This window comes from Hippoglossus hippoglossus, chromosome 24 (assembly GCF_009819705.1).
Source record: "Hippoglossus hippoglossus isolate fHipHip1 chromosome 24, fHipHip1.pri, whole genome shotgun sequence".
Taxonomy (NCBI): Eukaryota; Metazoa; Chordata; class Actinopteri; order Pleuronectiformes; family Pleuronectidae; genus Hippoglossus; species Hippoglossus hippoglossus.
The window spans coordinates 13,524,060-13,543,894 of record NC_047174.1 but is presented as its reverse complement, the minus strand read 5'-3'; the positions used below and the strand labels follow the sequence as shown (position 1 = coordinate 13,543,894).

Here is a 19,835-nt window from a genome sequence, read left to right as displayed (position 1 = left end):
GAACTTACAGTTACTTATAATTTGTATGTATCGAGAGATCTACCTTGTGTGATTCTTTTAGCCGAGGAGGCAGGTTGTCTCGTATCCTCCTCATGGCCTGCAGAGGGGGCTCATTGAAGTAAGGGGGCTCTCCATCCACCATCTCAATCACCATGATGCCTAAAGACCAAATATCAACCTGGACACACACCAGACCTCATCAGTTTGATACATTATCACAAACTAGTTTACTAAGTAAGGTCAAGACCATATTATAGAAAAAAACCACAATGAGTGAGAAATGACGCCAAAATATCCTGGTTACAAACGCTGCCATCTTGCACAGTGGCCATCGTGGTATGGACCCCTGGTTGCAAGGTCCCACCGATTCATGCTCTCGACCAATCGTGAGTCAGTCTCAGCTGACAATCATGATGTTTCACCACGTTTTTATAGCATCCAATAACTAATTAAAATGGAAAAAGAGAACACTTGACCAAACATCATCTTCTTTTTAAGTTTTGTTAACTTTAATTTGGTCCATGTACTATCCACTAACATGGAGGAGGCAAGATTCTTTACATATAATGCAGCCGGCCACTGGGGGGCAATCGAGGAGCTTTGGCTTCACTTATGTACAGCTGTTGTGTCGTCCATCTTGACATACATTTTATGCGTTCAACACAGAGCAATGTTAGTCAGTGTGTGTTTGTTTGTGTGTGTGTGTGTGTGTGTGTGTGTGTGTGTGTGTGTGTGTGTGTGTGTGTGTGTGTGTGTGTGTGTGTGTGTAAAGTCCTCACCTCCGTCCCATAAGGTAGTCTAGAGATGACCTCTGGTGCCATCCAGTACGGCGTGCCCACAAGGGACTTCCTCTTGGGCACCTCTTTGGAAACTTGGGCACAAAAGCCGAAGTCTGACAGCTTGATCTGCAAACACACACACACACACACACACACACACACACACACACACACACACACACACACACACACACACACACACACACACACACACACACACACACACAGCAGAGACTGTATTAGTTCAGAACCTCAGTGTCTGAAGTCAAGAAGTGCACTGACCCATTGTGATGAAGAGCTCTCATAGAAGACACTAATCCCTGTATTAGTGGTTAATTATCCTTCAATTAATCATGTCTTATCAGCTCGTTCGAGGCATTAGGCAGGATTTAATTACTAGGGCATGAGTGGTAATTGATGATGATGAGTTTCTGGCGCTGGCTGTTGACAAGTAGCGGGAGTGACACCCATGAGAAGGTCAGTGAGTGTGTGAGAGAGTGTGTCGACATCGTCACTGACAGGAACAATGGCGATGGTTACTAAAACCTAAGGTATTAGTTTAAATGAGCATCTTCAGGTTTATTAACAAACCAAAATACATCATCTAAACACACAAAGGAAGAAAGGCATGACACAGACACACACACACACAATCATCATATGCACTTACCCTGCCGTCGCTGGTCAGGAGAATGGAGTCGCTCTTGATGTCGCGGTGGATCACGCCCTGTGTGTGCAGGTAGGACAGAGCCCTCAGCACCGACAGACACACTGTAGCAATCTGCTCCTCGTTCATCCTGTGAGGACACACACACACACACACACACACACACACACACACACACACACACACACACACACACACACACACACACACACACACACACACACACAAATACACATGCATAAACATGTGTCAGCGATAACTATAAAAAGTAGAGGAGACGGTACTATAAGAAAATATGTCACAAGTTATAATATGTGTCTGGTCATTTGATTAACAATACATTTCTTTGTCTGTAAGCAGCATCAAAAAACTATGGGATAGGTGGAGGGATGCAATACGTGTCAGGGAAGAATCAAATAAAATTTGGTTTGAATCGGGATCAGGGGGCGGATCCAGGATTTTTTCACATATTTCATTTTATTCAAATTTCCCTTTTTATTTTTATTGGATACTCAAGTAGTAAGTAATTTATTTATTATTATTATTTATGTAATCCATGTTTTTTTTAAATTCTTTTGTAATATGTAATATTTTGGGAAATGGTATAGTATGGAGGCTGTGAAAAAGTAAAGACAAAATTTGCCTGTCTTAATTTATATTCAAAGAAAGTATATCAAAATTATATTATAATCACCAAATGGCCAAATATATTTCCATATTTTAAATGATAACACTTTTTTAGATGTAGAAATTACAACTGTAACACTACACACAAGTCTGATTGCAGATTTTGCCTTCATAATGAGATTACAGTCCAACACAGCTGATATGGAGCAGAAATCCGGTTTGAAAATATCCCCCTGTAGCCTGCAGCGGCTGGAGCTGTGATGTGCGCAGCAGGCAGGAGGGTCCCATATGGAGAGACAGGGCGATGCAGTGTGTCTGACTGAGCTCACACACAAACCCCCAGCTCCACTGAACATTAACATCTAGACCCAGCTGGCCCGACCATGCTGTGCGTGTATGTGTGTGTGTCACATACAGGACATGTGCAGAAGCAGAGACATTAATTTGCAAGCATAAACTAAGGAAACAAACATACATGTCATATGTGTACGTACAGTAAAGACAGCCATGGTCATGATTGCTCATATTAACACTCACACTCACCTCTCTCTAAAAGATCCCACTGTAGGAGTTGTCACTTAGATACGTTATGTGAAACAACCCCCAGGCCACACACACACACACACACCTCACAAACACACACACACACACACACACACACACACACACACACACACACACACACACACACACACTCACACACAAACACACCCACTCCACACTGCAGCAGATTTTATTGTCACACATGTATGCATTTACAATCACGAGAAATAAATGAGCCTTCTGCTAATGGAGAAACAACTGGCTAACCCAGAGTGAATGGGATGGAGACGTGTACGCAAAGACAATTCACCTCTTACCGATAACCAACCGCCCGCCCCCACCACCCCATCCTATGCCGCCAATCCCCCACTCTCACACACACACACACACGCACACACACACACACACCAACCCACACACACAGAAATTAACGCAGACAATCAAAAGCGAGGCCTGCTCGCTGAAATAGAAAATTGTTTCAAACAGAAAGTAAAACACAATTTTAATGAGCCTGTAAAGGTTGTCAGGGGGGAGAATTACGCACACACCTACGCACACACACACAAACAGACACACACACATACCAGTAAACACAAATACATATGCTTTTGCACTTACACTGGATAAAATCCCTGTGAAGTGCAGCTCATTAACCAACTCTCAAAGCATAATTGAAATTTGAACGTGATTGAAATAGTTCAGGAGCAGGGACGGCTGTTCTGCCACTGCTGACTTGCCTGTGTGTGTGTATGTGTGTTCGATGATTGTGTGTTCCCAAATGTCGTTGTGTGTGCACTCGTTGCCAATGACCCAGCGAGCTGGTGAGGCTTGCGCAACGTGAGGCAGGCAGCAGTTATTCCCACAACAAAAGGCTTAACAGAAATAGCACAAAGCTTTCACCTGGACAAATATGGCTGAAATTACAGAGGAACAACACAGCGCTGTATTCCTTACATCATAAATATATAGTATGATGCACAATAATTACATCAAGTGGTTAATCTGTGTGTCTACTAACCAAACAATATATAATACAGTGATTTAAATGACGAATGTGTATTTTACTTAGAATATTTAAAATACAAACTTCTAAACACACATTTATTTCAATATACATCAAACACATGGAGTGGCTGTGAGTTAGAGACGATGACAAAGAGAGCGAGTTAAAGACAAACGTGTGCCCAATAATATCCTGTTCACTGAGATATCTATTAGTACATGCACAAATGTACTGAAACACTCTCTCGCACACACACGCACACACACGCACACGCACACACACACACACACACACACACACACACACACACACACACACACACACACACACACACACCGAACACTCAAAGCCTCAGCAGAGCGTGTTATTAGCATCCGACACCGCACAGTGCTAATTCTGACACTCCACACAAATGACTGTAATTAAACACCAGACACAAAGTAAACTTAAAACAATGAGGTGGCAGCTTCGAAAGCACGACTCAACAACAGAGAAGCAATTAAGGAAAGTTGGAGAACAATTATCTTGAAAAACTACCAACACCAGGACTGGATAACAACCCACCTGCTTGATTTCCCTGCTCGTCTTGTGAAATCACGTAGCTTTGTGAATTTTCCAAAGTGTAGTGCACATCAAATGTCCACATGATTTTGTTAACAACCCATGCTCACTTACTTACTTATCATTCAGACATAACAAGTAAAAATGGAGGATGTGATCCTTCTCCCATGTGGCTGCTATCGCAGTCTGACTCTATATCACATTGGCTTCTATCTCTTTTATTTACTTATGCACATATCACCCTTTTCAGTCCTCCTGCATTGGAGTGTGTCCAAAATGCAGCTGTTTAGGTTTTATCGTGACAGTTTGTCATTTTGGGAAATGTGCTCATTGTCTTTCTTGCCGAGATCCAGAGAAGAAGATTGATCCCACTCTCATGTCTGTCCATTAAAAAAACATGCAGCAGCAAGGGGTTAATTAGCCTAGCTTAGCACAAAGGCTTGAAGCAGAGGGAAACAGCTAGCCTAGATCTGTCCAAATGGAACATGCCTACTAACAGCTATAAAACTGACCATGTTGTATTGTGTTTGTAAAAACTCCTGGTTGCCAGCTAATCAACCAAAAGAGATCAGATGTCCATTAGTGTCCTGCAGACATGTTTGAAGCATTGACTGTATATAAAGATGGACGACATTACCACTTCCGAAAATTAAACCAAATCATCTTGCTCGCCCCCTGGTGGCTGCAGAATAGGTCATGAGCCCTGCCTCCTCCTTGTTAGTCCATGGGACATGGACCAAACAAAAAAATGTAATGTTCCCATAGACGGTTTCTGTCATTTTAGGGAGATCTTATTACACAGATTTATGTTCAAATGTTCAAATATGTTTAAGTATGTTAACTTAGTTATTTGATGCTATAAAAATGGGGTGAATCAGTGTTGACAGCTGAGACTGTGCGAGATTTTGATACCGCAGCTCCACACCACGTCAAAAGCCCAAGATGTTGAAACCTGTTATCCAGGATAATTTGGCTTCACTTTTGCACAATGAGAGTCAATGGAGAGGCGTCGTCCATCTTTATAAACTGTACAGTCTATGTTTAGAAGGCAGATTACCTTCGCACAGAGACAAACAAGCTTGTCACCTCTGCTTGCAGCCTATCTGCTAAACTAGCTGTCCCCTGGGTGTAGTGGCATCTAGATCGCCTAATCTCTTTGCAAGTAAGCGAAGAAGTGTGCTTCCCAAAATGTCAAACTATTCCTTTAATTGGTACTCCTGTTCTGTTATAGTTGGTGATTCATTTTAGAGGTGATTGATTTTACTTGGGACTCGTCATTCATCTAAAGAAGGGGTGGTCCTGTTTAGTGCTAACACTTAGAACTCCATCTACCTCGTTTACTTCTGTGATTGTTACTGTTGGACTACAGAGTTCACCTCAGGACTTTTCTCTCCTTATTTTACACCTCAGTATGCTATACTGGATTTCTACATTCAAGGTTACCTGGTGTGAGTCACAATGTCAGTGAGCGCCCCACCCTCCAGGAACTCCATCACGACCCACAGCTCGTCTCCCACCAGGTAGCTGTTGTACATGTCCACCACGTTCTCATGGTGGTAGTCCCTCATAATCACCACCTGAAACACAGGGAGACAGATTTTAACTGGTGCTACATTATTATAATCAAAATCGCAATGTTAGCCTGTTCAATTATATAACCGCAAAAAGCTGCGATTTGATTTAATAAAATACTGTGGATAAAGGTTTTTATTAGGATTTTGTATTTTTCTCCACAAGTTTATACGTTGGTATGTGCATGAAATATACATTTTCTGTGATAACCAAGCAATCACACTCAAAATACCACTTTATTATTTTTATTTATTTTTATTATAACCCAACTGCAAATCGTGATATTGTCCACAATAATTGCACTGTGGCTTTTTCACCAAACTTTGCCTAATTGTCATATATTTTTACATTTAATTTTCTTTTAAATTATGTGTTTTCATTGGAATGTGTCACGATGTCGAGCTATTTCAAACCGTGGCCTAAAAATTATATATTCTGTGTGTATTCAGTGTGTGTGTGTATCAATTTAATTACTGTATCAGAATGAACGTTAAATATGTTGTAAAGACATGATCCACTATTTCATTACTTTATTTAATTTATTCATGTAATTTCTATAATTTATTAATTTAACTCAAGTGGAGGCAGAACTATAAAAGGATTACATTCAGCAATTAATGAGATTACATAAACCAAATTAGTTCTCAGCTGAACACCCACAGCTTCAGATCCGTGTTCACTGTACACACATGTTTGCATGCATACCAGCATATATTCATATGTTTTATTTCAGTGCAAGTGCAAATGACACAGAGCTCATTTTCAATAGTTGCTGAACCATAAATAGAATTAGCCATGAATTAATTTGTTGCCTAAGGTTTGCAACATGAACACAGTTTGGTTTTCAGTAAATACATTTTATTATGGAAGTAAAATGTGTGTTTGGATGGACATGAACAGGGAAATAGAAGAAATTTGAACTTGTATTATTCATTAATAAGCAGGCTCCTGTAACTCTGAGGGATAGGGAGATTTATTTCCATCTATTTGGCATAAAATCCTCTTTAATGATGCGACTTGAACTGGTTTCATCTCTGCTGCTGCTGCTTGTTTGAGCCAGTCAGAGCTCTGATCTCACACGTGAGTAGTTTTGAGGAGTGCCTATCATTCACTGGATCCAGCACCAGTTAATCCGTCAGTCTCCCTCACCTCATTGAAGAGCAGCTCTCTCCTCTGCTGTTTCCTGAGGTCCATCTTCTTCACAGCCACCTGCTTGCCGCTGTGTTTCTCGCTGGCGATGCACACGATACCCGTGGAGCCCTCGCCGATCTTGATAAAGCTGTCCAGGTATTCCCGAGGGTCGCCTGTAGCGAAACACAAACCCAGCTCAGTTTTAATTGAGCACCAGGCACGTGAAGCATTTCAGTATCACTCTCATTTCATTTCCCATATCTGACCTGGGTTGACCACCAGCTGAAGTGCAGCTCTGAACTGCTCGTGGGAGACTCTAGAGGGTTGGGTGTCCGAGCTAGACCCCCAGGAGGGAGGGGGATAGGCCCCCGGGGGGATGTAAGGTGATGAAGGCTGTGAGTACGCCCCCTGGATGGAAACACAGGCATAGCAAAAATACAATGTTATTAATGTTTTCCTGCAGTTATTGAATTTGGGAAACTGTACCAGCTCTAAACGTTCTGACTGTGAACATACTGTACCTGAGGGGTGTACGGTGGGCTCGGCTGGGAGGGAGGGTGATGGTAGGGTGAGGGTTTGTAATGGTGAAAGACAGGGGGGTAGGGTAAGTGTGCTGGGGGGTAGCCTGGTGGCTTGGAGTGGCTCTGAGGTAGCTTAAGAGGTCCTCGGGGGTAGGTGTCACCGCCCATAACCTGGGGACTGCCGTCACGTGATGAACGCTCATAGTCACCCTGGAGGAGACAGAAATGACAAGGTTATTTAATTGATTGAGCTCAAAATTTAAAAATAACTAGAAATATGACTAACTTTCAGCAAATATGGTGAAAATCTCCTGTACTATTCCCGAGTTATGGCGTTCCTAAGCGCTGAATAATACATGCATGAGCACACACAGTAAAATGTCGGCTCTACTTCTAGGTAAGTCAGCAGGTACGTTGGCCCTCAACAAACTTAATGGATATCATTTAGTCGAGAGGACAGGGGCCATACTTTATCATTAGTATCCCACAATGCTCCTCAGCTGCTCCATTCATCAACTAGGAGCCAAGAGAGAACCCAGATCTGGGACACACCTCTTCCTTAAGATCCCAGAAACACGTGAGCGTACGCACACACGCACGCACGCACGCATGCACGCACGCACACACACACACACACACACACACACAAACACAAACACAAACACAGAGCAAGAATGTTGAGTCTAACTTAGAAAGACCTATTAAAAGCTCAGTTGTATGACTCAACTTAAATGATCTGACTCATAAAAGGCCTGGTGTACACACTTGGCACACACACTCACACAAACACACACAAACACACACACGCACGCACACACACACACGCACACACACACACTCTCTCTCAATTGACACAAATGACAACACCAGTACTGATTTCATCACTCAGTGACTTTATAGTCAGCATCACACAATGTCAGTGTATCAAGGTGGAACCTGTCTTTCTGTGCCCATAGCTAATAGAAAACAGGAAAAGGATAGATTGACTTGTCTAAACCACAGTATAATGGATGGAAGAGTGATGCAAACATAGAAATGTGCCTAACTTGGCTAAAATAGTGAAATACAAACAGCCACAGTCATTTTCATGAATTAAGCTACAGCCTGCATATAAAGAGACCAAAGGAAAAAAAGAAAAAGGTACAGTGCAATAACAAAATATCAATAGACAAAGATAGTCGTTAGCAGTGGATCACGCTAACTCCACCATGCAGAGATTAAAGTAAATAACGTTTGCAACAGCTCCAAAATATGCTCTTCAACCAGCAGGTTTTTTAAGTCATACATTCTCAGAATAAGAGAAAAATCATTCCTTGTATTTGTTTCTCTCTCTGTGTGCCTTCTTTTACACTTACACAAAGACACACACACACACAAAAAGACACACACGCTCACGCACGCACACAGGGCAGGAGGAGGAGGAGCACTGATATGTTAGAATGGTGTATAATTACATGGTATGAACTCTTTTAATCAATCACTCAAGGCAGGTGTGTGTGTGTGTGTGTGTGGGAGAGGCGGGCTGCCACTGGGCCGGCCTAGCCTAGCGCCCCACTATCATTGGCCGGTACCACTGGCTGGCTGTCAGCCAGGGGTCTCCTGATCCATGTTGGTTAAACGTGCATTAATCTGAGTTTGGCAGGGTAATCAACAACCTAACTCAACTGTGAAATTGAATTCCGCGGTGGAACATCGTTCGGCCAGTTTTATGCTAAGGCTGCAGAAAGGGAAAGTGCCGCAACATCAATTTGTCACCGAGAGCTGCGGCACTGAGCTCAGACTCGCCACCAAACAGAGAGAAAGAGAGAGGAGGAGGAGAATGGAAGGAGGAGAGAGGGAGTGTGTTTGTTTGTGTCTTTGTGTGTGTGCATGTGTCTGTGTGTGGCCGAGTCTCTGGGCTGTCTACTGTTACATCCCCACTGGCTCCCAACAACAGCGGGGAACGAGAAGGATTTACTTCAGTGGTGTGAGCAGGCTGAATGAGGGAAGAGGAAGAAAAGGCGGAGAAGGAGAGAGGATAGAGAGGGGTGGGTTTGTTACAGGGTCCATGAGCCGAGAAGAATAGTGATTCTTAAGCTGCCAGATGACGCCTTGTTTCTTTTCCCCCTTATCACCGCTGAAAAATCTTCAAACACTACAAGGCAAATTAGGGCACATTGATTCCACCACCGCACTTCATCACAGCCTCATTCATTTCATTTAAACACATAAACAACCAATTAAACATCAAATCTATTAACAAAAATACACCAAACATAGTCAGAGGGATTTTGTTCCTACAGCATTTTCTGTCTTTTTGGATCATTACACAAACTGTGGATGAGTTAAGTCCTAAATATTTACATTGCCTACAAACTTTATACATTTCCAGAAAAGCAAATGTGCCTCCTCAAGAAAAAGAAACTCAGAAAATGGGGATAATAAAGAATATATAAGAAAAAAATGACCTCTCCCTGCATCACTTTCAATCCTGCATACTCTTGCGTTCTTGTTTTTTTTACTGAGTAGCTATTTACTGAAGCATGCAGGTTAAATGGTATTTCATCAAGGCACCCTGGGATCTACATCAGCAAAACCCAGTTCTCCTCTCAGCTACTGGACTCACTGGGTGTGAAGGGGGGATATTGGAGAGCAGTACACACTCCTGTATAACGGACCTAATGGGGCACTGAACGCTTCGGAGAACGATATAAAGGAAGTGACCAAACCCCTGCTGTGGCATTGACTGGCAGCATATTTTGCCCCCCCCCCCGCTAACATCCTCTACTAACCTGCAGTATTCTAATATGTCCCACAGCTAAAAGGCAGTTCTGTATCATAATATTGGCATAAAAGAATCACAACTGGAAACATATGGTTACATTACACAGCCACTAAAGCGTGGGACGTTTGTTTGCTCTCGGAGTCTGTGTGGGAAAATCTCTTGGGTGTCCCTGGCTCTCCCACAGCTCCACTGGAGAACATCACAGCCAGCATCACACTCTCTGCCACTAGTGCTTACAGTGAAGCTGTTTCTTACACAGGGGGAAGCAATAGCCTGTGAAACGTCAATATCAGGTCACGCTGCTGGGCAATTTTACTCGTAATCAAGTCTGTCAATTTACATTTACTGCACAGTTTACATTTTTGTATCTTTGGCTTTCTGCTGAACTTAACTTTGGTTCAAATCTTTGGTTAGGAAGAGTCATATGTGTGTGTAGTGTCTCATCTTCGTAAAGAAGATGAACCTGCTGTGTTAATAAAATCATTGTAACAGTTTAACCTGACCTGAACCTTGTCCCTTAGATAATTATTTCCATTATTGACACCAATGATCTTTGATTTGATTTTTGACTTTTGATTTTACTGACGGTATAATAAATAATCTAAATGATGTGTCGTAATGATGAATCTGGCAAACTCAAATATATAATATTCCACTGCAGTTTCTGTTGAGGGTATACAAAATAATTAAATGTTGTATTTTTTGTAAGACTAAGTACAATTCTCAGTACCTGGTGTTGTCATTATTATTGTCAATCTTTCTACAGAAGCCTAAGTCAGAAATCATTCTATTGTCTGCAGGTCATGCAAACTACAGATATGAGGCCTCTGCACAAATCTTGAAAAACCGTGTGCAGGTTACTCCGATTTACGTCTCTCTTAGATATTATTATTTCAGATTTGTCATGACACCTTTGGAACATCACGTCCCAGAAAATAACTTTATGTATGTGCTCTTGTAAGTTACTCCTTTTTGTGAGAGTTATTCATAATGCTATTTTATGATGTGCACATTTAAAGATTCTTTGATATTTATTGTAGTAGTAGCAGTAGCAGTAGCAGGTGAGGTACATAACATTTATCACAGTAAAACAACACAATTAGTACCAAAACATTACAGTTTTTGTCAGTTCTGCTCTGATTCAGTCGTCTACTTGAGGTTCTGAGGATCTAATTCCCTTTTCATTTTCCTGCCATGTCACTGCCTCTCACCTCTTTCTTTCTTCACTACATTCCTTTGTGCTTTTCTGGGTCTGGTCTGTGTAATTCAGAGCTTTCTGGTCGATGGTCAACCTGAGTATTAATTGATCTGTGTGCCGAGACAGTGGCAACTGAAGAGGGCTAATTCTGTATGTGGCAGTGGCTGCATCCTTTAGAGAAGAGTAGATTAGCTGCTGACACCGTCTATCTGGCAAGAGGACCAGAAAAGAAATGTACAAAGAAAGAGACTGTGAGAGAAACATGGGCAGAGAGAGTGGAGGGGAAAAGGGAGGAATATTTGAAAAGCGACTGCAGGTGGACGGAAGGTGGGACTAAATGTGGGCACACATCTGTGTAATTTTCTCTGAAATGTTTCTACACACTTGTCAGGGTTGTGTTGAAACCTGTTTCCTGGACAGCCACTGCAATTTGGCACCTTCTAAAATATGCTCTGCAGTACAGAGTAAACACTGCTAAAATCCTTGTCACAACTATTTTCATCGATGACTAGGCCTTTTATATAAATTCATACATGTTGCATAAATAGTGCATAGGTTGGGGTTTTGTTGTAGTTACCTTGGCTATGGTCTGTGAGTTAGCGAGACTCTCCGAGAGGCGAGGGTAGGTGTAGGAGCTGTATGGATGGGCCTGTGGAGGGTGCTTGAAAGCGCCGCTGGCTGCATAGGGGACATTTGGCTCCTGCAGCCCGGAGCCTGACCGAGATCGCTGCCTGATAGCTGGCGTAGGGCTTGTCTGCGTCACATAGGAACTCTTGGGTCGCTTTTCGTATTCGTCCCGCAGGCCACCATAGCTCCACTCACTGTCTGGGTAGTTGATCTGCTCACTGTGTAGTGAGGCACGAGACGGCGTGCCCACTGAAGTGTCCCGGTAGTCCTGACTGGACGAGCCCCCCACAGATGCCCGATAGTAGCCACTGGAACCCACCCCGCTCCCCACGGTGGAGGCCACCTCATCGGCTGAGCGCCCTTTGCTCTCCAGGTAGGTGTGATAGTCCGGCGGCAACTTGCCATAGTCTGATTTTTGGGGCATGGCGTCTGGGTAGAAGTGGCTGCGTATGGGGTGCGAGTGGCCATTCTGCTTGGTGAATCGATAGTGCCTCCCCACTGCCCAGTCCCCATCTATGGAGAAGCTGGGCTTGCCAGGATCCAGCGAGAAGTCCCTGCTGGCGCTGTCTAAGTCACAGGAGTAGCGGGAGTAGTAGTGGTTGAATCCGTTCTCCTCCGGGGCGTGGGGATGACCACTGCCTGAGGGTTTGGAGCTGCTTCCAGCCTGGTGGGCCCCCGGGGGACTCTCTTTGCGCAGGGAGTTGGAGCGTGTCACTGAGATGTTGTCGAACTCTTCTAGCAGGCCGTTGATGGATGCGTCTTTGGGTGGCCGGTTACCTCGAACGATGGTCTACAAGAAGAACAAACACATTTACACTTAACATGCAGAGAGTGTGCTGCCTGAGAGATTGATGGAGACAGCCCTGATACTGTGGGTTGCAGGACATTTGATTTCAGTTCAATCATTCTTGGCTGAAAATAGAAAGATGAATTGAAATTCCACTTAAATGAACTAAAAACATACATTTTCAAGACCGGAATTTCAATGAGTGTGTATCAGGGCTTTGTGACAAGTATGAAAGGAATCATAACTTGCGATAAATGAATGCTGGTGTTTGTCACCTGAGAGGATCAGCAGGCATTGGTCTACACAACCACTAGTTGTTGTGAGATGGGATGCAGCTAGAAGATGCATGAAGATAAATTGCGGGATATCTCGGATGATAAAAGGAAACCACTGGTGGGTTTAAGGAGAAAATTCCTGCCCCATTTCCCTTGTAACAGATTAGCTTCATTTTCAGCGGGCTGATCAGGAAACATTAATAGTCGTGACGTGTGGTTTCGGAGCTCGTGAGGCACGCGAGCATGCGCTTGCACACACAAACTGAGAGAGGGCGAGGAGGAGAGAGAGAGAGAGTCTGAACACGTATGCTCACATCTGCTTCAAAGCATCGGCAGCTTAAACATCAGGGGTGCTGCTTATCCCCTCCTACCTTGTGTTAAGCCCTTTACACGGCTGTGTCGTGAGTCATGGGGAACTGGTGCCACAGCTGTACGCATGGTGTGTGTGTGTGCACTGCTTATTTTTTCATGTGGACTGTTAACCACCTCCACACGGTAAAAAAAAAAACCACCAGAGCGATGGCAAAAGCCGCCTGGCCGCAGACACACGGCTTTTATCTCCTCTCCCTCTTGGACATGACAGGAAGGACTGCATTAGAACAATGGAAACATGTTGCGTGACTGCTGAGAGGAGGCTGAGCTGTGGGGATTATTTGAATTTCAAAATCTTACATAATCTAATTGAGAGCTTTTTGTCGTGATCAAACAAAACTGCAAAATTTTATTTTCGTATCTGCGGCCGTGTTGCAGTGGTGTTTTCTCTGTATTATACAGCCTCCCAGTACTTCAAGCAATAAATCCTCCCATCAACATCTTGTCAGTTGTTATATTTTGTACAATCTCAGTTCTCTTACAAATCCTTGTGTGCTTCGACATCCCTACTTTCTTTTCCTCTCCTCGTATCCATGGTGTACATCATGGGAGCATTTGTATTTACATCTTGATGTTTTTATGGTTTCAGTCAGTTTTCAGCTGACTATTCACAAAAATTACTACCCAATGCATACTTGTGAGGTTTTCAAAAGCCTGCAACTATTCTATTCTATCTAAACCATTCATCTTATGTGTATTGTTAAGGGCCCAAGGAAGTGCAGTGTTGAATTTGGCTCAATTTGGACATGCGATACGCTCAATATGAATAAACTCTAAATGGTGACCAGTGCTCTGCAGTAGCGGCAACTGGGACTCATCAACGTAAGTGACTTTGTGGATCAGCGCGTCTGAGACAATGTTTTTTTTTCTCTGTAACAGCAATGACAACATGATTTTCAAGTTTGGGGAGTCTAGCGTCACTGAAACTTCAAGGTGAACAGCTACTCTTAGGCATTGCACTAGTTCCCTACAAATTCTGAAAGTTATATTTCCAAGAATGTCTTCAACTAAATTCAAGTAGTTATTACGTTAACTTGAACCGAGCCTGCCAGTTTCACAGCTGTTTGAATCCCCACCGGAGCAGCCTTTTTGCCTTTTGTGAAGCCTTACTACGACAGACCTACTGTATTGTTCGCCTGTTCCACACTCGTTAGCCTTTTCCACATCAGAGGGTGTTTGCTGAACTGCACATTAGCCCCGACACTGTCACATCAGCAAGTTGCGAGACACCCTTTGACAGCGCTCACGCCTCGCTGTCCGTCACACGGCTGTCATACTTGTCTCTTTCACGGTTTGTCCGTGTCACATGTGCTGAGGCAGAGTCTCAGAAAAGCCGGGATAATCATCAACACTGAGCAAACATTGTGTTGACACAGGGATACATTTAGTAGCCTTCACTCGGCTACCTGCAAACTGCCCTGCTGTCGTCTCATTCATCCATGAGACTGTGGCTCACACAGTCTATAGAGGCAGGATTATCATTTCCTGAGACTTGATTGATCCTTATAAAGGCAACCTCTCTTCAATCCCAGTCGTCAACAGGAAGGTCAGAGTTTTGCTCAAAGATACACTTTAAGATATAGGTTCTTTTAGGTGAGTTAAATCTCCTTTGCTGCCACGTTTATGATTTTAGCTGAGTCTGCCAGTCTCTGCAAATCAGAGCAAAGTAGAAAAAAACCGCAAAAAAGCACAAATAGTTCCCTATTATGATTCGATGACATAAGAGATTTTCAAATACCATTTTTCCCTTCACGATTCCGATTCCTGGACTTTGTGTATCAGCCGATACCGAGTACCGATCTGACACCAACAACTTATATATTATCTATTTGAACAGCTGTCTGCTACTAACCCTGTATGGAAGGGATGATTGTTATCCTTGTTGACCTGGATCGCGTTAAATCTTTTCAAAAACAAAGAAATACAAAGAATAAATGCCATATAACTTATGTTATTATCTAGTTTGACAGTCTTAACTGAAAAAGAACCCAAATAAATAAATAAAAGAATTAACGGTAGTGTAGATAATTCTAAATGCTACACTACCATTCTAAAAACAGTACTTTCCAATGGCAGTATAGCACAAATAAAAAAAAATCTGTCGCGAAGAGATAGTTTTTTCTGGGAATAGAAAATTGCTTTTTAATCTGGGTGGAACAAAAATACTTTAGAGACGTGGTGTAGGAGCCCTCTGCTATTTCTTACAAATTTTATTTCTCTCCTCTATTTTGTGACTTGGTACATCCCCCCCCCTCTCCTTCTTTAACACTCCACTTGCTCTCCTCTGTGTGAGAGCCATTGGCTGCTTGGTGCCATGAACTGGAACCCAAGGTGAAATGGCCTATAAAAGCAGTGAGTTAAGTCTGGCTGAGGGGCTGAGGCTGCAGGACGGATGGTCTTTTAAAACAGGTCGATGGGTAGAAATCTATCAGGCTCCGGACAGATGTTGCAGTGCACGGAGCAGACTTGGGCTGACATCGTGAAATCACAAAACATATTAAAACTCGCACATGGGTCTGTTTCATTTTGCTACACTGCATTTTCTTTAGGAAATAAGACTCAAGGCATAAAGGATATTAATGAATGCAAATAAATCTTCTACCAAAAATAAATGCTGCTGTTCTTGTGATGAGAGTTATCCCCTCATCTCCTCTAAACAGAGCTTTGAGTGAATCCTAAAATGAGTCACATCGCGTTGCTCTATATGGATGTTGGTGATTCAGCTAATTCAATTGGCAGACTACAGCGGGGAGTGTCAGTTATCTAATAAAACATCATCATCTCCATTTGGTTCAGAATCAATAAGACTGTGTCACAGAGCGTGACAGGTACCGCGGCTGGAGAGAGTCGACGGGGTGAATGAAAGCTGAGGAGGTGATGGAGGAGCAGAGGGGAGAAGGAGACCAGGTTAATTGTGTGCCAAATCACTGTCAAACGTCCCGGCATCGGCCCTGGAAATCTCCACGTTCATTTGAAAATAGGTAGCTGATACTGGCTTCTGTGCCCCCCTCCCCCGTTCTCCTCTCCCCTCTCACTTCCCCCACCGCCGTCCTTACAGCTCTGTGAGCCTTGTGCACAGGTTGTGTTCAGCGGCGGCTGTGACAGCAGCCATATTTCACTAGCGTGCAGCGTTGGCCTGTCCTTTGGTGATAAGCTGTAATAGATCTACTCTCTCCACTCACCACGGCCAGTTCAAGGTAAGCACAGGAGAGGAGAGGAGAGGAGAGGAGAGGAGAGGAGAGGAGAGGAGAGGAGAGGAGAGGAGAGGAGAGGAGAGGAGAAGAAAGAAAAGAAGAGGAGAGGAGAGGAGGGGAGAGGAGAGGAGAGGAGAGGAGAAGAAAGAAAAGAAGAGGAGAGGAGAGGAACGACTATGAAAGGAAAGGAAAGTGAAGCTAAAGGAGAGGAAAGGAAAGTAAAAGTAAGGAAAGGAAAGAAGATAATGGGAAAATGATTGATGGGAAATGAGAAGAGTAAATAGCATATGCGGGAGAAGTGACCAAGAAATAGGCAGAATGATGCAAAAACAGTGAAGAAGAAACCGAGAAGGGCCTTTGAACGTAGAAAGAGAAGAATCCCAGAAAGGAAAGGGTGCTGAAGGGCTGAGAGGGGGTGGGAGTGTCGTGGAACAGGAGCCATGAAAAATGAGGCTCGTTGGGAGATAAGGGGGGATTAACCTTGCTGGTAATGAAGGGAGGATGTGATGTGAAGATGGAGGAGGGAAGAGAGGGGGAGATAATTGATGAGCTTGCCCTTCCTGTGACTCCTAGCCAGCACCCTGGTTTGGAGGCTGCGCTTCACTGGACAGCAGGGTCCCGGGACAACTGTGAGGCCGGAGCAGGAGGAGATGGAGCTGTGCACAGTGCGGTTTCATTTGATTGAGTTTCTGCAGTTTGCCGGAATCTGCATATAAAACAACTTCTGCAAACGTTAAAGCAGAAGCCTTTGATTCAAAGAAGAATTCCCAGGTGAATTTTGTCGGAGAAAATTGGCAACTCTCATGAAAAAGTTTTCAAATGCGGTAAATCAACAGAAAAAGCTAACCACTCTTGAAACTTCTCTTTTTGACATTTCTGAGATAACATTTTAAAAGAAATACGCTCCGACAAACTTTGCTTAAATGTAAAAACAATTTTGTTGACATTACTTGATAGTTAGTAGCTAGGAGGAGATATCAGAGGACATCTAGGCTAAAAAGATGGTGTAAATGACGTTGATTCAAGTCGAATTTGAATGTCGGGGCTTATGGACACTACCACACGAGCAGTATGGAGGCATTATACATTTTTCTGTTGTTTTTTTACACTTTTTACAAGTGTTCACCATTTACTTCAATTGTATTGGATTTGGCTCCAACCTTGTCTACCCTTGCAACTCCAGAAGTGTTTTGTGAACTCAAACACTTCCCCCCTCCCTCCATCTGCATAGTGGGGAGGAGATAATGAGTGAATTTTCATTATTGGGTGAACTATCCCTTTAAAACCCGATATATTTGAAATGTTGCAAGGTTTAGTCCATTAAGTTCTGCAGATATTTTCCAGTGTATTCCAGTTTGTGATCCTATACCTGCATCAAATACAGGATAGAAATGGCAAACAAGTTATATATACACACACACACACACACACACACACACACACACACACACACACACACACATGCACAACAGGGGCAGGTGTGTAACGCCTCCTCTTCGCGTGTCTTTAGTTACACATGAAAGCTCATCAACCTACCACACCCCCACTCACCCTTTCTGCCTCGCACACACACACAAGCTGTGGAATACCGCCTACTCAAGACACCCACTCTCAAATCCTGCCTGTACTCAAACATACACACAGAAATTATATTTTTTCCCACTGGGACATGTTTGTTGTCATGTTGTTCTATACAGTCGTACATGATGAAACATGTATTAGTACAACAGAAAGAGTGTATTTGTTTCTCCTCCTCCACATCGCAACAGTCTCCCTCCGTCTCCCTCTGTCTCTATTAAATCCCAGACACCACCTCTACTCTGTGAATTTCGGTCACGAAGCACACTGCAGCAAGCAGGCAAGCACGCGTGGGTATTTACACACTCACACACACCCACACACACACACACACACACCAAATGATAAATGTATTGTACTATTCTAGTCTAATCAGCTCGAATCCATTTGAGGTTCAGTATCTTGTCCAAGGACACCTCAAAATGCAGACCGGAGGAGACCGGAGGGATCGAACCATCGTCCCTCCAGTTAACGCACAGCCCGCTCTCCCTCCTGTGCGACGGCGTGCTACTACCGCCGCCACTGCCGCACCTGAAGTGCAATATCCTTTTGCATCAGCTACCAATTTGTGAACAGAGGCTTCCTCACTGCCGTCTGAGAAAGATAATATCAGCGAGCCCTTGAGACAAAGACTCTGCCCACGACTGAGAGTCTCGATAAGCACAGAACATGACCTACAGTGCCGACTAATGAATGATCCAACTACCACAGATGATGCATAAACAAAGAGCAAAGACGGTGTTTGTGTAAAAGCATCCATCACTCACAGTGATAAAAAAAAAAAGCTGGGTGCATTATCTCTGCTCTGTATCAGGCTCATCTATGCAGGTGATACTGCACGAGACAATCGCTCCTATCGTTTTTCAACAGTCTGTGGATTCATGCCGAACGTAACATGGATTTAAACAGATGATCTCACACGATTCGGGTAAGTACTCAGATTATAGGATGTTCTTATCCTCTATCCCTCTCTGCTGGATGGACGAGGTAAAGGGAACAAGCTGCTACAAAGCTAAAATAATAGCGGCGCTGCAATTGTAATTATTCCATAAATATTACACCTAATTTGTGGTTATGATGTGTATTTTATGTTTTTAGATTTTTGCGTTTATTTACTTTCTGTGTTTTCTGTACCTATCTATGTAAAGTATCTTTGAGCATTTTTAAAGGCACGATAGAAATAAAAATCATTATTAACATTATAATGTTGATGATTATATTTGTTCTTATATATAATATCTATATAATTAGATATAGTAGTATAGGAGTAGTGGTAGTAGTAGTAGGGGCATTGTTATTACTATTTTCATTTAATTCTATAGATCTCAGAATCCGAAAAGACCTGAAGATGTAAAACTTGGCAGATACATTCAACACATTACCTACTACAACTCCCCCAAAGAATTACCTCAGCTGACCTCATGGTGGCGCTGTAATAACAGTTTTTACAAGCTAGAAACCACTTGTTCCCTCCCCTAGATTCTGTGGATGATTTTGCATTATTTGTGGAATAGGAACCTGCCCTCCCTGATCAAAATATAACATGTATCATGTCCAAATTATTCTAAAAGTCTTCACGGCTTCTACATTAGACGGGTCACATGGTCACGCTATCCATTCATGTATGATGTTGGGT

At 43.1% G+C, this 19,835-nt stretch overlaps 1 protein-coding gene across 7 annotated transcripts in view; it reads right to left on the bottom strand.

Moving 5' to 3' along the window:
• Positions 1-19,835, bottom strand: part of pak7 (p21 protein (Cdc42/Rac)-activated kinase 7) — a 76,445-nt gene that overhangs the window by 11,899 nt on the left and 44,711 nt on the right. For all 7 annotated transcript variants that reach the window (XR_004613309.1, XM_034580353.1, XM_034580352.1 and 4 more), the window contains 8 exons: positions 11,944-12,783; positions 7,405-7,614; positions 7,150-7,291; positions 6,902-7,056; positions 5,624-5,757; positions 1,450-1,576; positions 780-905; positions 44-178 (listed from right to left, as the gene is read on the bottom strand). Coding sequence is in view for 6 of the 7 variants with exons in the window: in XM_034580353.1 (XP_034436244.1) it covers positions 44-178; positions 780-905; positions 1,450-1,576; positions 5,624-5,757; positions 6,902-7,056; positions 7,150-7,291; positions 7,405-7,614; positions 11,944-12,783 (1,869 nt within the window). In the remaining variant the exon portion in view is untranslated. The remainder of the gene's footprint in view (positions 1-43; positions 179-779; positions 906-1,449; positions 1,577-5,623; positions 5,758-6,901; positions 7,057-7,149; positions 7,292-7,404; positions 7,615-11,943; positions 12,784-19,835) is intronic.